This window comes from Tenrec ecaudatus, chromosome 4 (assembly GCF_050624435.1).
Source record: "Tenrec ecaudatus isolate mTenEca1 chromosome 4, mTenEca1.hap1, whole genome shotgun sequence".
NCBI lineage: Eukaryota > Metazoa > Chordata > Mammalia > Afrosoricida > Tenrecidae > Tenrec > Tenrec ecaudatus.
In genome coordinates this window covers 71,707,958-71,723,667 of record NC_134533.1, presented here as the reverse complement: position 1 = coordinate 71,723,667, position 15,710 = coordinate 71,707,958, and the positions used below count along the sequence as shown (strand labels likewise).

The following is a 15,710-nucleotide window of genomic DNA, read 5'->3' as shown; positions in this document are numbered from 1 at the left end:
TCCTCCAGGGCTGAGAGCCGTACCTTGGGCCTCCTGATGGGCAGCTGACAGACCATCTATTCTTTAGTGCAATCCCAGGATGCAGGAGGGAGGGGGAGAGGTGTGGAGGGAGAGGCAGCCCAGGAATGTGCTGTGGGCGGAGCTGCTCCTGACAGCTAGCTGACTGCTGGCTCCCACAGAAGCCTGGGATGGCAGAGGGGAAGCTAAAAGGCGTACCCACCAGCCGCCCAACTCCCATTGGCCAAAGGTTTCCCCCAAGGGTGCTAATGTCTCAGGCCGCCCTGTTGGGTGTGCGTGAGTGGAAGAGCCGGGAGCAGGAGGCAGGAGTGGCCCGAGCAGGGGGGCTGGGCTGGGGTAAGTGGGAGGTGGGCAGCCTGGGGGTGAGGGCGTGCTGCCAGGCTGAGGTTAGTGAAGTTGGTTGGAGCCCAAGGGTGCTGAGCACTGCAGCAACGGACTTCATCCTTGGGATCATGTGAGGCCGAGAGAGGATGAGCCACTGCAGGGACCACATTTCCCGTTCTGAACTTCATTCGTCACGGCAGGGCTGGGCTCATGGGGGTCTCAGAGCATGTCAGCTGAGCTAAATCCAGGTGTGGAACAGAGAGATCCTCCCGGGAAGGCTGTCGCAGAATAGAGTGCCCCCGTGGCCTGGCCATTCCACGTGGACTCGGGCAACTGCTTGGAGGGTGCAGTGTCCACCTGGTGGTGGGTGAGCCACAGGAGACTGCTGTCCCATGTCAGTGTGGTGGACCAGGAATCAGCTCCTGATATTCCTCGTGAGCTCCTGCAAGTTCATTCCCACCCTGGGCCTTAGCTGCTCCCTGTAGACACTGATGGCGGCTCGGCCATGGTGACATCTGCTGGCCTGTCTAATCCCAAAGTTCTGGGTCTCTGAGGCAGGAACGCCAGTGGGGTCGGGATGAGGGAGAGAGAATCTGACTCAGGACCTTAGGGAAGTGCAGAGCTCCACAGTGGGGTGCTGCTGGTTTCCAGGGGAAGGACAGGTGGAGGCCTTGGGGGCATTAGAGCTGAAGGGGCAGAGGACCCTGGGGGTGGGGAGTGTGTCATGGTGACTTCATCGTGGATGCCTGGGGAACTGGCTGCAGGGCTGGCCTGCTCTCCCACAGGGATGACTTCTCAGTCAGAACGGAACAAGATGTTCTGGCCCAGCTGGGCATTCTGGCCCAGTGGGGCCCAGGAGGTCAGCCTGGGGAAAACAAGGCAAGTGCTCATCTGTCAGGACCCAGAGTGCTCCACAGGCGACGGGAGGCAACAGGGAGGAGCAACAGTACATCCCCTGTGGGTAAAGGGGACCAAGACCCCCTTCTGGAGGTCTATAGCTACCTACCGAGGGGCTCTAGGCCCCGGAAGGGCAGGGTCTATGAGCAGGAACTGCAGGACACCTGCCGGCAAGGCTGAGGCGGTTCAGGCTGACCCAGCTTCCCTTTGGGTTTCCAGATGAGTCGAGTGAGAAAGCAGCCGAAGCAGACGGCATGCAGTCGCCTCCTGGGGTGGTGAGTGCCAGCTGTACTGAGAGGGCGGAGGGCAGAGTGTGGAGAAAGGAAGGTGGGAGGTTGGGAGGAGGGGCAGGAACCGAGGCCTAAGTCTCCATGGCTCTACAGCAGGCAAGACCGTTCCTTGTTCTCTTTTCTCACTCATCTTCCGAGTCAGCTACCTTGGCCCTCCCCATGTTCCAGACCCCCTTTGCAGCCCACCCAGGGCAGGAACAGGCCCAAACTTCCTGAGTTAGCTCCTGGGAGCGTCTTGGACGCTGCTGCATCTAGGATGTGTGTCTGGTCTTAGTATAGGCGACCTCTAGAGTGGGAATGGCCTGTGACTTGGGCTGGCTGTCCTCACGCTCCTGACTCTGTTGGGCTCCCCCTCTCTGTTCCCTCCTATCATGGCCCTGCTTGGTCTTGATCTTGAGTTCATACATGGAGTGGTGGCCTCGCTGTCCAGTTCCCTCTCATCTTAAAAGGAGCAGGTGGGAAAGGGACCCACACACTCAATCCAGTTCTCAATCCAGTGCCATCTGTGGCACGTCTCCAACACGAACAACTTGAAGCCTGGCTCACCTGGTCCCTGGAGGACTGGATGCTGGGCTCCCCTTCCCCCACAAACTCCCCATGGGTTGGAGCTACTATGCCTCTTTTTCCTCTGCCATCTTGTCCCCCACCCCTTCCCACGCTGGCCCCTCTTGGCCAGGAGTCAGTGCTGCAGAAACCAAGCCACCCTACTCCCTCTGCTTCCCACCCTCCTCCTAGGAGACACCACCCCTGGGTTCCAGTCCCTGATAAGCTAGTTACTGACCTGCCGAAGGAGCCCTAGTGACCTAGTGGTTATGAATTGGCTCCTAACGGCAAGGTCAGGAAGAAGGGACTTTCTACTCCTATGAAGTGTTACAGTCTCAGAACCCACAGGGCAGTTCTACCCTGTCCTACAGGGTCACCATGAATCAGCCATGACTCAGTGGCAGGGAGTTGTTGAGTTGGGTGACTTGAGTAAGCCACCCGTAGGGGCTGGACTCCTCCATACCTGCTTGTCTATATTCCACTTGACTGGAATTTCTGGGGAACCTCCTATGTGTGTGGACTGGTGATAGGGCCACACCAAAGGGGTCTTCTGGGCTCAGATTTTGGGGCCATCCAAGGATGAACTCGAAGGCTGGACAGGGCAAGAACCGGCTGTAGGAGTCAAAATAAGAGGGACGTGGGGTCAACAGGAAAGGCAGCAAGCCTTGGCCTGTGGCCCTCATCCCACTTGCTCCTCTCTGCTGGCCTGCCACTTCCCAGTGCCAGTCAGAACTTTCCTTGCTTTAAGCCTCACTACATTCCCCACCACCTGGTTTTCCATGTCCCTGGTCAGCTGTGTTTCCCAGGCTAAGACCGCTGCACCCCTCCCACTCCCATTCCAAGGCCCTGGTCCTTGGCAAGGCCCAAGAAGCACTTGCAGGATGACTTCCCCCATGAGTCTCCTCTGAGCCTTTTCAAGATGTGCTGTCTGCCAACATCTGCAAGCTTCCCTCCCAGAAGCCCTGCTGGTTGGGGTTCCCCTCAGGCCTCCTGCTTGGGTCATCCGCCTGGCTGCTTCTCCCCCCAGCAGAGATCCAGGGTGCTCAGTCAGTGGTCTTCATCCTCCCGCTCATTTGCAGAGACATCCCCAGGACCCGTGCCCAGGTGATGGTGGCAGAAGGAGAGGCCTGAGCACCCCCGCCCCCACTGGCCTCAGCTCACCTCTGGGCTTCCTCCCTCGCCACTTCCGGCCGAAAGGGACAGGCAGCACCACAGTGAAGATTGTCCTGAAGGAGAAACACAAAAGAGGTGGAAACTGGAACCTCCTCCAACCACGGGGGGTGGGGGGGTCCAGCTGCTCCTACCTCTCCCCTTGCCACTCTCCACTCGGCAGTGTACCCACGGCTGCCAACCCCACTCTATGAACCACAGCACCGTGGACCCACACAACATCACCATGGAAGCAGGCCCTTTGGGGATCGGCTCTAGCCCCCATCCGGTAGATGAGGACGGACACAGGGCTCCCGAGGATGGAGTTAGAGGCAGAACCAAGATGGGAACTGCGGCGCCCAGACCACAGGGCCAGGCAGCAGCTCTTCTTGGGCCATCTCTGTATCTCTGCCAGCCAGTGGGGGAGATAAAGATGATGCCTACCTGCCCTGGAGGGGCTAAGACACTGGTCAGCGAGCCTGATGGAAAGGCAAGGCTGATAGAGGTGCTGAGGGAACGTTTGGGACATAGGAAGGTGAGGGTATGCTGGCAGGGGACCAGTCGGACTGGAACAGGGAAGGCCACCTGGCCCCCCGCTCTGCAGCAGGGAAGGGAGGACGTCTCCGAGCAGCCAATGGGTGGGATCAGTGGAGACCACTGAGTCCCATCCCATTTTGTCCATGGGTCACTATGGCTGAGAAAGGGTGAGGGACCGACCAGCATTCTCACAGGCAGAAGCCATAGAAGCTTGATCTCCCTTCTCCAGAGGTGCCTCCTGAAGGCTGGGGGTTGGGGGAGGCAGGGTTCTCCGTCTTTAGCAAACACTTACTGACACGTTTGACATCCCCCCACCGAGTGATGAGATAAGGGGGTGTCATTAACAGGGGTGCCTCCATCTGCAGGCACGGTGGCTGGGTCAGATGGTGACATGAAGTCTCCCCAAGGCCCTACTCATTGCTGGACCACAGGCTCTGGCCTGGTCTGAGGCACTGACCCTCCTTCCTGCCTGCCCTCCTTCCTGCAGCCTGCGTGCACAGTGGGAAGACCTACTCCCACGGAGAGGTGTGGCACCCGGCCTTCCGTGCCTTCGGGCCCCTGCCCTGCATCCTGTGTACCTGTCAGGACGGCCGCCAGGACTGCCAGCGAGTGACCTGCCCAACCGAGTACCCCTGCAGTCACCCAGAGAAAGTGGCCGGGAAGTGCTGCAAGATCTGCCCAGGTACAAAGAGGCGCTGGGTGGGGGAGGGGTAGGTGGGAGCAGTGGCCAGACCAGGGGAAGCCCTGGGTTCCTAGGCCTAGGACCACAGGCACTTGGAACATCTCAGACATGGCAGGCCATGGACTCGGGGCTTCTAGAAGGCCAGGACATTGGAAACATGGAAGTGGAAAGTGGCAGGCTTAGGTGATATTCACAGAGCCATGGAATGTTGCAGAAGTAGATTCAGCATATCGCAGACACGCATGGAGTCAGATCATGTTTGGCCTCCGTGAAGTCATGATCACCCTTGTTCACCAGTCACTTCCGGTGTGGCAGGCATGAGTCAATTGGATCCTCTCTATAATGGACAGAGTTGGTACCTGGATCTCCACTTTACAGAATGAGATGATATGTTACCTGCGCCCAGGTCCCATGGCTAGAACTCTGGCTTCCAGGCTTCAGTATGCATTGTGGTGTCACGTGACCCAAGCGCATCAGGTCTGTGAAGAAACCCACACGCTGGTCTCAGTGAGACAGCATCTGTTGCCAGCTTCCAGCCCATTCTCTCAATCCAGGCAGGAAGGCAGGATGCGTGGAAGGCGAGTAGAGATGGGGTCTGGCCAAGTTGGCTTCAAGGGTTTGGATGGGCAACGGTGAAAGGAAGATGGGACCCGATTGCCCTCAAGTTGATTCCAACTCAGGGCAATCCCATAGGGCTGTCGAGGCTGGGACCTTCTGGAAGCAGATCACCAGGTGGCTGAACCTCCAAGGGGCCTTGGGTGGCTTTGAACATCCAAAGTGCTAGTAACCCAGCACACAATTTGTGTGACCCTGGACTCCTGAAAGGAAGGGAAAGGGGGAGGTGGAAAGAGCAAGGCAGAGAGAGAGAGAGAGAGAGAGAGAATGACCTTTGCAACAAGCATCTTTCCCGTGCCGGGCATTGTACTGTGACGCACGTGTGGTTCAGCCCTCACAGCACAGTGATGTCACCAACGAGGAAATGGAGTGATTCCATTTGCCTCAAGCCTCCATCTCTCTGTCTTTAAACGTCAGGATACTTGAGTTGCTTGCCTGAGTTTGGACTTCCCTCATTTACTTTTAGGAGCTCAGACAAGTTACTTTACCTTTCTGAGCCCCAGACCCGGAATCAGAAAGGCCCACACTTATTTGTCTGGGCGGCCTGCCACTGTTCCAGGATCCAGGGGGAGCAAAGCAGGAATGAGACCTGGAGCCCAGGGAGGGGGGAGAGTCCCACGTGGATTCTCTTGGGGACCAGCTCCCTCCGGGCTCCTTCTCTCCGTACCCCTGGTCTTGAGTTCCATCCCAATCTGAGTCCTTTTCCCTGAGAAAAGATTGAGGCGAGCCTGCACGTCTCCATGAGACATCTGATCAGACTTCATTAGTAAGTCTAACAGGGACTTGGTCCTGCAGTCTTCCAAAGAGTCTGGGGAGCATTGGTACATGGGCGTCTTAAGGAATGTCCTTGGCGTGCCAGGACATCAAGGCTTTAGGGAGGGGTCCAACTGGGCAGCCATCACATTACCCCCACCATCACTCACCTCTGAGGTCCCCGTTGTCCTGATCACTCCCACCTCTCCCTCCATCACAAATCATGCTCCGCTGCCGTCATCGCCTCAGGTGCCATTCTGCTTCCCGGTGTGAGTGGTGGACGCCACGTGCCTGCCCCTTCTTTAGACGGGCGCCTCTGTTAGAGTACTTATAAAGCAGGGAAGGGGAATGAGTGAGTGGCCTAAGTAAGAAAGAGCTGGTTTTGTTTTTAAAATATTTTTCCTCCCAGTAAGTTTCCTTGAATTGTTACACCTCTATCTAGAACCAACACAATATTCACCAACTTCATCTTTTTCATACGTACCATCCAGTGGCATCGGTTACATGAGTCCTGCGGAGTGGCCATCACCAATATTCTTTAGCAAAAGCCTGTTGAAAAGTTCGGGCGGGAGAGGACAAGGAGGGCTCAGCTGGTCCAGGCAGGTGGCTAGAGGAGGTAGAAGGGTAGCTGAGCCCTGAAGGATGAGCCGTTTTCTGATGAGCAAATCAAGGGGAGGTGATTGGGGGAGCTGCCCCCTCTTGCCTTCTTCCCAGGGCCACAGAACACCTGGGGACAGGGGAAGGGGGGGATTTCAGAGCTGTGGCCCTCTTCCCTGGGCCTACCACGGGTGGGGAAATCAGAGCACTGTCAAGCTCCTTGTCTCTCCCAGAGGACAAAGTGGACCCTGGCCACAGCGAGATCAATGCCACCAGGTGTCCGAAGGTGCCCAGCCGGCTTGTCGTCCACACATCAGCATCCCCAAGCCCAGAAAACCTGCGTCGCTTCGCCCTGGAGCATGAGGCCTCTGACCAGGTGGAGATCTACCTCTGGAAGCTGGTGAAAGGTGAGCCTCTGACCCGCCCCCAGCTCCTGCGCTCCAGGTTCCACGTGACCCTTAGGGATGTCACGGTGACCAGGTGCTGCTGACCACCCTCCCAGGTGTCAAAATCCCTGACTCCGAGCTGGAGAAGGACAATGAGTGAGTCTGAGAGCGCTGATCAAGGCCCTCTCGAGGTGCCAAGGCCTCCACGTGCTCCCTCTCCTGGGGGGAAGCAGTTGTTACACCTTGAAAGGAGTCCTTGCCCTGATGAAAGAGCCGGGTTTCCAAGGGCGGAATTTCCGCACCTGGGGAAGAGAGATTTTTGTTTTAGGCCAGAGTGCCTCCTACCTAGCCTCAAAACCGGAGGGCTTTCTACCATGGCAGCCCCCGCCCCAGCGGGTGAAGTTTACACTCACACCAGGTTGTGTTTCTCATTCTGTGAGAATCACACCCTATCCAACAACTGAAGAGCAAGAGGAAATCACCGACAGTTGGTGCAATGGCTCTTCCTTAAAGCAAAGGCCCTCAGGTGGCTCAGATGGTTAAGCGCCTGACTACTAGCCCAAAGGTTGGCAGTTCAACGCCACGTGACCCACCCTGGGTCCTTTGGTGTAAATTAAGAGGCCTCTTTCCTCCACCGACGGGGGTGGGGGGGCAGTGGGGGGTGGAAGAGGGAGTCCAATAAGAATGGGGATCATGTGCATGGCAGCTCGAGTGAGTCGCACTGCCCGGCTTACAGAGTGCTTTCGCCTTCCTCATCTCATTGGATCCTGAGAGTTAGGCATTATTGTCCTCATTTTACAGATGAGGAAACTGAGGCTCAGAGAGGTGAAGTACCTGGCCCAAGGCCACACAGCCAGTAAGTAGAGGAGCGGGAGCTAGAGCCCCTGTCCTGTGACCTCAGCTGCGGCGCTTTCCCCGCTCTGCTCTGCCCCTGCTGTAGGAGGAGTGGATGAAGAGAGTGGATGGAGCTGGTCAGCCTGGAGAAGAAAGGACTCAGGGGGACAGGCTTCGCCGCTTGCTTCATGGCTCTGAAAGGCTGCCCCGGGCAGAGGGAGCAGCTGTGTTCTGAGTAACCGCAGGGGCCAGAACAACAAGCAGGGTCATGGGATTACAGACACAACTGCATTCCAACCTCAGCTCTGCCCCGTCTTCGCTGTGTGACTTCGGGCAGTCACTTGACCTCTCTTGGCCTCCGCTTTCTCCTCTGTTTGGGGGGATGGGGTGGGGGGTGGCAAAAGGAATAGTAGCGGGATAATAGGTCCTGACCTATAGAAAGGTTTCTCACCCCACCCGCAATTGATGGGAGCTGGAGAGAGGCAGCCTTTCACTCAGCGAGGGAGAGAGGTTGGTCACACTGGGCATCTCCCCACAGTGCCAAGGAAGGAGGGAACACCTTCGGCAAGGGCCAGGCTGTCCCTCCATCCCTCCGTGCCTGGGCAGGGGCCGGCCGAGCTGGGCAGGGCAGGCTTCGTGGAGGATGGGCTTGGGCAGGATGGGAATTAAAGAGGCAAAGGGGGGTGCATTATGGGCAATATGGTGGCAACAGACTCCACCTCTGTCTCCAAAGCCCACACCTCTACACCAGCGGTTCTCAACCTGTGGGTCTCGACCCCTTTGGAGGTAGAACGACCCTTTCACAGGGGTCGCCTGATTCATAACAGTAGCAAAATCACGGTTATGAAGTAGCTAGGAAAATCATTTTATGGTCGGGTGGGGGGGCGTCACCACAACTGTATGAAAGGGTCACAGCATTAGGAAGGTTGAGAACCACTGCTCTACACCCTGTGGTCTGGGATTCGTCTGGAGCGAGGACTTTGCTGGAAGGTGCCTCATTTAATCCTCCTGATAAAGCTGAGAAGGGGAGGAGCATGAATGCCCCCACTTGGCAGATAAGAATCTTGAGTCTATGAGGTGAAATGACCTGTCCAAAGTCACACAGTTGAAGCAGGCAAGCAAAGATCCAAACCCAAGTCCGATGGTGGTCCTCCTCCTCCCCATCACCCTGCCAACTGCAAGCCTGCTCCACATCTGACCCCTGGGCTTGCCCACACTCCCCATCAGCTGCCCTCCCCGCCCTCTAGGCTGGGAGTCAAAACCAACACTCCCTGAGCCTGCTCCTCATGGGAAATGCTCATTCTATCGACTCACTCAAAAACCGTGGCCGCAGCAGGCGTGGGGGCTGGGAGAGGAAGTGGGAGCTGGTCTGGGGATTCAAGAGCAGGTGAAACCAGGGGCAGGGTGGCTGGGCCATGCTACAGGGGGCCCGGGGTCTGAGCCTTGAGCTTAGGGTTCAGGCCTTTTAGATTCCTAAGTTTCAGAGGAGAGGGGGTGCTCAACCTCTGCCTCAGGCAGCAGCCCCCCTTTAGGAGGTTCCCTGATGGTCTCCAGCCACATGCCCTCCCAGCCCAGACAGGTGCTGCATTCCCAGCACCATGGGGAGTGCTCAGCCCAGAGGGTTTCTTCACATGGGCTGAGTCTGGCCTGGGACGCTGGCACCAGTGGCAGCTTTGACCTGGGGGTCTGGACACTGAGCCAAGCTGTCCATCACATTTGGTGCTGCTCTCCAAAGGGTGAGAGGCACACCCATGACCCTTGGTCAAGTTTGTGATTCCAAAAAGCCCAGCCCTTTCAGGCACACTTTGGTTAGCAGGTGGGCTGTGATCTGCATGGTCGGCAGTTCAAAACCACCAGGGCAGCTCCACGAGAGAAAGACTGTAGCCTCTCCTCTCATAAACAGTGACAGCCTCAGAAATGCACAGGGCTCACTATGAGTCAGCCATGACTCAATGGCAGTGAGTTTTGGCAGCTGCAGTGTGGGGACGCACCATCCTACCTGTCACCTCCTCTCCGGTTTGTCAGTCTCCTGGGCCGTGTGAAGCCCATAGGCAAGCCCTGTGCTCCAGCAGAAGCACCGCTCCCAGCTTGCCTGCCTGTGTGCAGCAGCCCATGTGGGTCTGAGTGACTCCAGCTCTCGAGTGGGCACTCCCCATCCACCCAGCTGCCTCCTAGCCTCATTCTTGGCGTTGGGGGTCCCAAGGGCAGCATGGACATTCCCTGGCTCCTGAAACTCCCAACCCGGTTCAGTGTTCTCTGGGCTCCCCTTCCAGTTCCCATCCACAGGGCAAGCTGGTGGTTTTCTCGAGGGCGGTGCTGGCCTAGCAGAAGCTGCACCTGCTCTTCCTGGCTGCAAACCCTGGTGGCAACAGCTGGCTCCATCTCACAGCCCAGGTGCACCCAGCCTCGGTGCCAGGTGCCAGCCTGGTAACTGACACTCTGTGGGGTACAAACATCAGGGGATCGGTCCTCTTCAGGGACTGGCTGGGGCAGAGACATGGGGGCGGGGGTGGTGTTCAAAGGTGCACGAGAAAATGAAAGAAGATAATGGAGTTCTCTCACCAACGTTGTGAGACCCTTTGCATGTACTCATCCATCTGGATACCCACCCGTGCATCCCACCACCCAACCATCTAGAGAGCCTGCCTCTATTCTACATGCCGAAGGTGGGTCAGGGGGTCCTGCTGGCAATGTCGGGCAAGCAGTGGACTGCCAGCCACAAAGCTGGCAGTGGAAACCCACCAGGTGCTCTGCGGTGGAAATCTTTCTGTTTCCAGGAAGATTTGCAGGCTCAGAAACCCTAAGTAGAGTCACTACGCGTCAGCATGGACTCAGTGGCTGTGGGTTGGTGCTCGATAGGTTGGTGCTTGACAGGTTGGTTGATCGGTTGGTTGGTTGGTTAGTTAACGCTGGTCAGGCTCTGGTAGCCCCGGGAACCAATGTCTTTAAGGGGTTCCCAGTCTAACAGAGACAGGGATAGACACAAGGAGAAGCATTTGAATCGTACCAAGACAATAGAAGCCAAGTGTTATAAGTGCCCCAAGGTCAAGGAGGAAGCTAATCATGCCTGAGGGAGTGGGGCAGGGAAACCCTTCCGGCCAAGGCGTGGAGGGTGACTAGGAGTTCACCAGAGGGTCCAGGCTAGTAGTAGACAGTGTTCCAGCTGAGGGAATGGCACATGCCAAGGCCTCAGGGGCCTTCATGGAGCTGCGATTGGCTGGTGCCTGGGCAAGGCCACTCTGGGTGTTGAGGTGAACTGAGCCTTGGACTGAAACGGGCCAGTACTCAAACTCTTGTTAATGTTTTAGAGTGTGAATAATTTCACTTACTGATTTGTGTCTCAAGTTCTATGTCCAGAGAGACTCTTCACAAATCCTGAGGGGTTGATCTGTCCTTCTGTCCTTTCTTCCTTCCCTCTCTTTAGTCTGCTCTTCCTCTGCCCACTCCCCCGCTCCCTCCTTCCTACATGGCGGACAGAGGAGCCAGGCAAGGACAGAATGGTGCTGGTGGTCAGGTCACCATTGTCAGAGAGAAGAGGTCAGGGCCGGGGAATGGTGGGGAGCATGTCCATGTTTGAATGACTGGTTAGGATCACGGAGTAGATGGGGTGAAGGAGCTCAGAGTCTAGAGGAGGGCGGCAGTGGGGTGGGAGGAGCCATTCCAAACATTTGAGAACAGGGATCAACCAGAGGTGGCATCTGATCTGATAGGAGGTGGGGAGGGAGGTGACCAAGTCAGTGCCGCATGGAAGAACGTCCTGCTCATGCCCGTGTCTCTGCCCTCAGGAATCTTCCACTTGATTCAGATCAAGAAGGTCAGGAAGCAAGACTTCCAGAAAGAGGCACAGCACTTCCGACTGCTCACCAGCACCCACGAAGGTGGGACCTGGGGCCAGGGGACAAGTGCAGGGATAGAGGAAGGAGCCTCTGTGGAGTTTCCAAGCTGTGGGGTGGGGCCAGGGGAGGGGGAGGACAGTAGGAGGGGCCACCAAGTGGGGGCTTGTCAGCCACAGACATCAGTTCCCGTCACAGGAATCCAGTGGGCGTCTGAGCCAGAGATTTCCCAACTCAGGGAGCTGAGCTGAGCGGGAAAGTGAAGCAAAGCTGCCGGGATTTAGACTTAGGAGTGGTGGGAAGAGGGGGCTGCCAGGGGCCCATCTGAGGCTCCAGCAACCAGGGCTGCCTGATCCCTCTCTCTGGGAACATCTCTCCTGGGATGGCAGACAGGACTCCCAAGGTCCTTCTAGCCACGTTCATCTGCCTGCCCTTCATTTTCTCTACAGTGCGCTTAGGCAGGTGGGCCCAGGTAGGCCTGCAGGTGAAGGAGGGGACAACAGGTGTCAGGAAACCACCACAGAAGTAGGGGATTCAAAGTTCGGCTCCCTCCGTGCCAGAACCGACTGGTGGAGACACCCACCTTCTTCCTCGGTGGGCTCCAAACCCTGGCACACCCAGTGCCTACACACACACACACACACACACACACACACACACACACACACGACTCTTCTGCCTTCTTCCATGCAGGTCACTGGAACGTCTTCCTAGCCCAGACCCCAGAACTGAAGGTCACCGCCAGTCCAGACAAAGCGACCGAGACCTTATAACAAAGACCTAAACAGTTGTATACATGAGCTTGTTGTTTTTGTTGTTATATGTTAATAAACACATTGCATTACCCCTCAGCTTGGCCTGCTGTGTTCACATCCAGAGAAGCCTATTCGTTCGCACAGTGCCGCCACAAGGCACACCAGACTAGCTCCGTGTTGCAGGGGTGGAGACATTTGAGAAAGCAGCCGACACTGATCCCCCTCCTCACAGTGAGTCAGAGCCAGAGCCTTGTCCCCCACTGTGCCCTTGCCCCGATTCCAGCCTCTGTCTCCAGACCCCTTCCCAAACGTCCTCACTGAACCTAAGAAGGGAAGATGACTAGTTAGCCAAGTGGGGGGTGAATGCAACCGCAAAGAATCTTCCCAGCCAATCAAGACCCCTTACAAGGATCAGCTGCACTTCACAGCCCAGAGACAGGATCCAGGGGGAATGGTATTGCCCTGAAGCCTCAGAGCTGGTTTGCAGAAAACGTGGAGGTCTGGAGGTTGAAGCCAGGCCTCCGAGTGCAGGCTAACACACTGCCCCAGACCACACTGTGACTGATGTTGAAACCCAAAGATCCTCTGGTCAGAAGGTTTCCAAGGCTGGCCAGCCAGGTTCCCTCCCCCAGCACAATGGCTGGGAAGAAAAAGACATCAGCAATTGACCCTTCTTTCACCTGTGCAAGGCCTCGCAAAGTCAAAGATGATCTAACGCCCACAACGTCCCTGAATTCTCACCCAGGATGAACTAGCTGTGGGAATACCCACACTTCACAGAGAAGGGATGGAGGCTCAAGATTGGCAATGATCTTCCCTAAAGCCTCCTGGTGATGAGTGGTGACGCCTGGACTAGACCCCAAGCCTGCTGACTCCCAGGCTGGTGCTCCCCACGACAGCTGGTCTCCATCCCCCCACATTTTCAGGGCTCCCTTCTCCCCAGTCCTGAATGGAACCCTCAGAGAGAGGAGTGAGCAGTGGCACATTACTGTCTCGAATTTTGGTCTTGTCCCTGAGATTTTTCGACGTCTGGGGAGTCTGCTAAGCAGCCCACCTAATGCCACTCACATTGATGGATAGGCGTCATCTCTCCACACTGACTCCCTCTGCTACCCGCCAGGGGCCTGGTTGAGAGTCTGGAGTTTGAGGAACATGGCGGAAACCTTCCTCTGTACCATGAGTCAAAGACATCCATGTCTTCCCGACACAGCCTCCCCCTGTCCCTGACAGGGAAGATTCCTCATTTCAGCCTTGCTTACTCACCCCATGGGCTTACTTGGGGGCGCAGGGACAGTTCTGAGAAGCCTGTGAATGTAAGGTAGTGGTTCTCAACCTGTGGGTCATGACCCCTTTGGGGGGTCCAATGACCCTTTCCCAGGGGTCACCTAAGGTCTTAGGGGAACCGAGACACCACTCCTCTATCCATCTCCAGGTGGGTCCGCCCACATGTAGATATACCCACCTATGAGTACCCAGCGTGAAGACTTACCCATGCTCCACCACGCTTCAAGATGAAATTTCATTGATTTGTCATTAGAAATAAATAGTTCACACTATAGAATTACCTATTGTTTTTGTGCTGAATCACTATGCTTTCATTATGTTCAGTTTGTAACAATGACAATACATCCTGCCTATCAGATATTTACATGACGATTCATAACAGTAGCAAAATTACAGGGATGAAGTAGCAACAAAAATAATCTTCTGGCTGGGAGTCCCCACAGCATGAGGGTGGCGTCATGAGGAAGGTGGCGAACCACTGATGTAAGGGAACCCGAGAAGTTCCATCCTTCACACGAGGACCCCAGTCATTCTGCAACCCTGCTCCAATGTCCTCTCCCCAATGGCCTTCCTCGCACACAAGGCCGCTCATGCTGGAGCAGGGGCTTGGAGGCAGGACTCTGTCGTCCAGGCAGCTCTGACGGCTCCTGCAGGGATGGGCTTTGCTGTCTACGGTTCCTGATGCTTTACGCCAGGCAGCCTTCTTGGCTTGTCTGGTGGGCTTCCTGGAAGCCTAAAGTGTTCACACCAAGCCTTTTCTTTGCCATGGGAGATCTGCTAAACCCATCAACACCTCCTCCTGTTGATCCAGAACTTTCTGAGTGCCATTCACCCAAGACTTGTCTTATGCATTGATAAGCAGATCTAGCAGAGTTTTACATTGCTCTAAGTCAGCAGTTCTCAACCTGTGGGTCACAACCCCTTTGGGGTTCGAATAACCCTTTCACAGGGGTTGCCCGATTCATAACAGTAGCAAAATGACAGTGATGAAGTAGCAACGAAAATAATGGTTGGGGGTCACCACCACATGAGGAGCTGTGTGAAAGGGTCGCGGCGTTAGGAAGGTGAGATCCGCTGCTCTAAGTTGTGGTCTGGAAGCCCTGGGCGGCATCATGTTGGGCTGTCAACTAAAAGTCAGCAGTTTGAAACTACCCTTCACTCCATAGAAGAAAGATGAGGCTCCAAGACCCACCGGGACAGTTCTAGTCTGTTCTACAGGTTCGCTGTAAGTTGGGATCCACTTGATGGCAGTGAGGTTTTCTCAAGTTGTTGTCTGTTTTCTCTCCTATAGTCACTCATTAACATCTATTGAGTGAGTCCAGGTTGGCGGGGGGGGGGGGGGGGGTGTCTGACGCCAGACCTCTGACCACATGAAAGGCACCGATGTCACCTCTCCGGCCCTAGAGATTCCTGAGTCTGGAGAGAGAGGGTATTGCATGCACCAGCAAGGTGAGCCACGGGCTGGATAGCAGGACCCGGGCCACACAGCCCCCTAACTCAGGCTCTGGGCACTTAAGGGGGTTCTCAATGATGTGAAGAAGTTTGGGGGGAGATGGTGGGCAAAGGGAGGGGAGGTTGGTACTGAGAGAGAAAACTGCATAAGTTAGAAGTGGCGTGTGAAGGGGAGAATCGGTGGGAACGTTTGAAGGCAAGGGCCAAAGGAGGGAAAGCGGAACACCCTGGTGAGAAGCTTCTTCATCCAGAGCCTAATGGGGAGCCTAGTGGTCGGGCTTCTCATCCTTTGGTCAGATTTGTGTTCCCCCAAACTGGCTGCATCAAGAAAGGTCTGCCGGAGAGAGGCGGTGACCAGGTAGAAGAGAGTGTGGGGACCCCCCTGACAGCTGATGGCAGCCTGGGTAAGGGACTGGGACTGTGGGGTGCACCGGGGCTGCAGAGTGGACGACTGGGCATGGTGTGTGGGGAGAGGGAAGAGGTGAATGTGGGCCTGCGTGTCTCCCTCGTCGACTGGGTAGAGAACCCAGGAGAAGTCTCAGCAGAGCACACGTAGGGTCAGAAGGCTACATCCGGGGACTTGGTCGCAGCTGGTCTGTGGGTGGTTCACTAAAGCCAGGAGAGGGGAGCGCACTGGGTTAGGAGAAATCACAGAGCCAAGAGAGGACAGGGCAGAGTCGCAGAGCACCGAGGAGGTGAGAGGAGGGAGACGGTGGTGGCTGAGAGACTCCAACAGAGCCAGCCTGCAAAGGGTCCTCTGT

At 56.2% G+C, this 15,710-nt stretch overlaps 1 protein-coding gene across 2 annotated transcripts in view; it reads left to right on the top strand.

Annotated features, from left to right (window-relative positions):
- The window catches only part of CHRDL2 (chordin like 2), a 33,924-nt gene extending 21,615 nt beyond the window's left edge, over window positions 1-12,309 (top strand). Inside the window, exons 6-12 of one of the 2 annotated variants that reach the window (XM_075548665.1) lie at window positions 1,459-1,514; window positions 3,152-3,320; window positions 4,246-4,440; window positions 6,639-6,812; window positions 7,593-7,647; window positions 11,411-11,503; window positions 12,152-12,309. In XM_075548665.1, coding sequence (XP_075404780.1) covers window positions 1,459-1,514; window positions 3,152-3,320; window positions 4,246-4,440; window positions 6,639-6,812; window positions 7,593-7,647; window positions 11,411-11,503; window positions 12,152-12,242 — 833 coding nt within the window. In that variant the 3' untranslated portion in view covers window positions 12,243-12,309. The remainder of the gene's footprint in view (window positions 1-1,458; window positions 1,515-3,151; window positions 3,321-4,245; window positions 4,441-6,638; window positions 6,813-7,592; window positions 7,648-11,410; window positions 11,504-12,151) is intronic. The other variant, XM_075548666.1, reaches the window with a different exon arrangement.
- The last annotated feature ends 3,401 nt before the right edge of the window (window positions 12,310-15,710 follow it).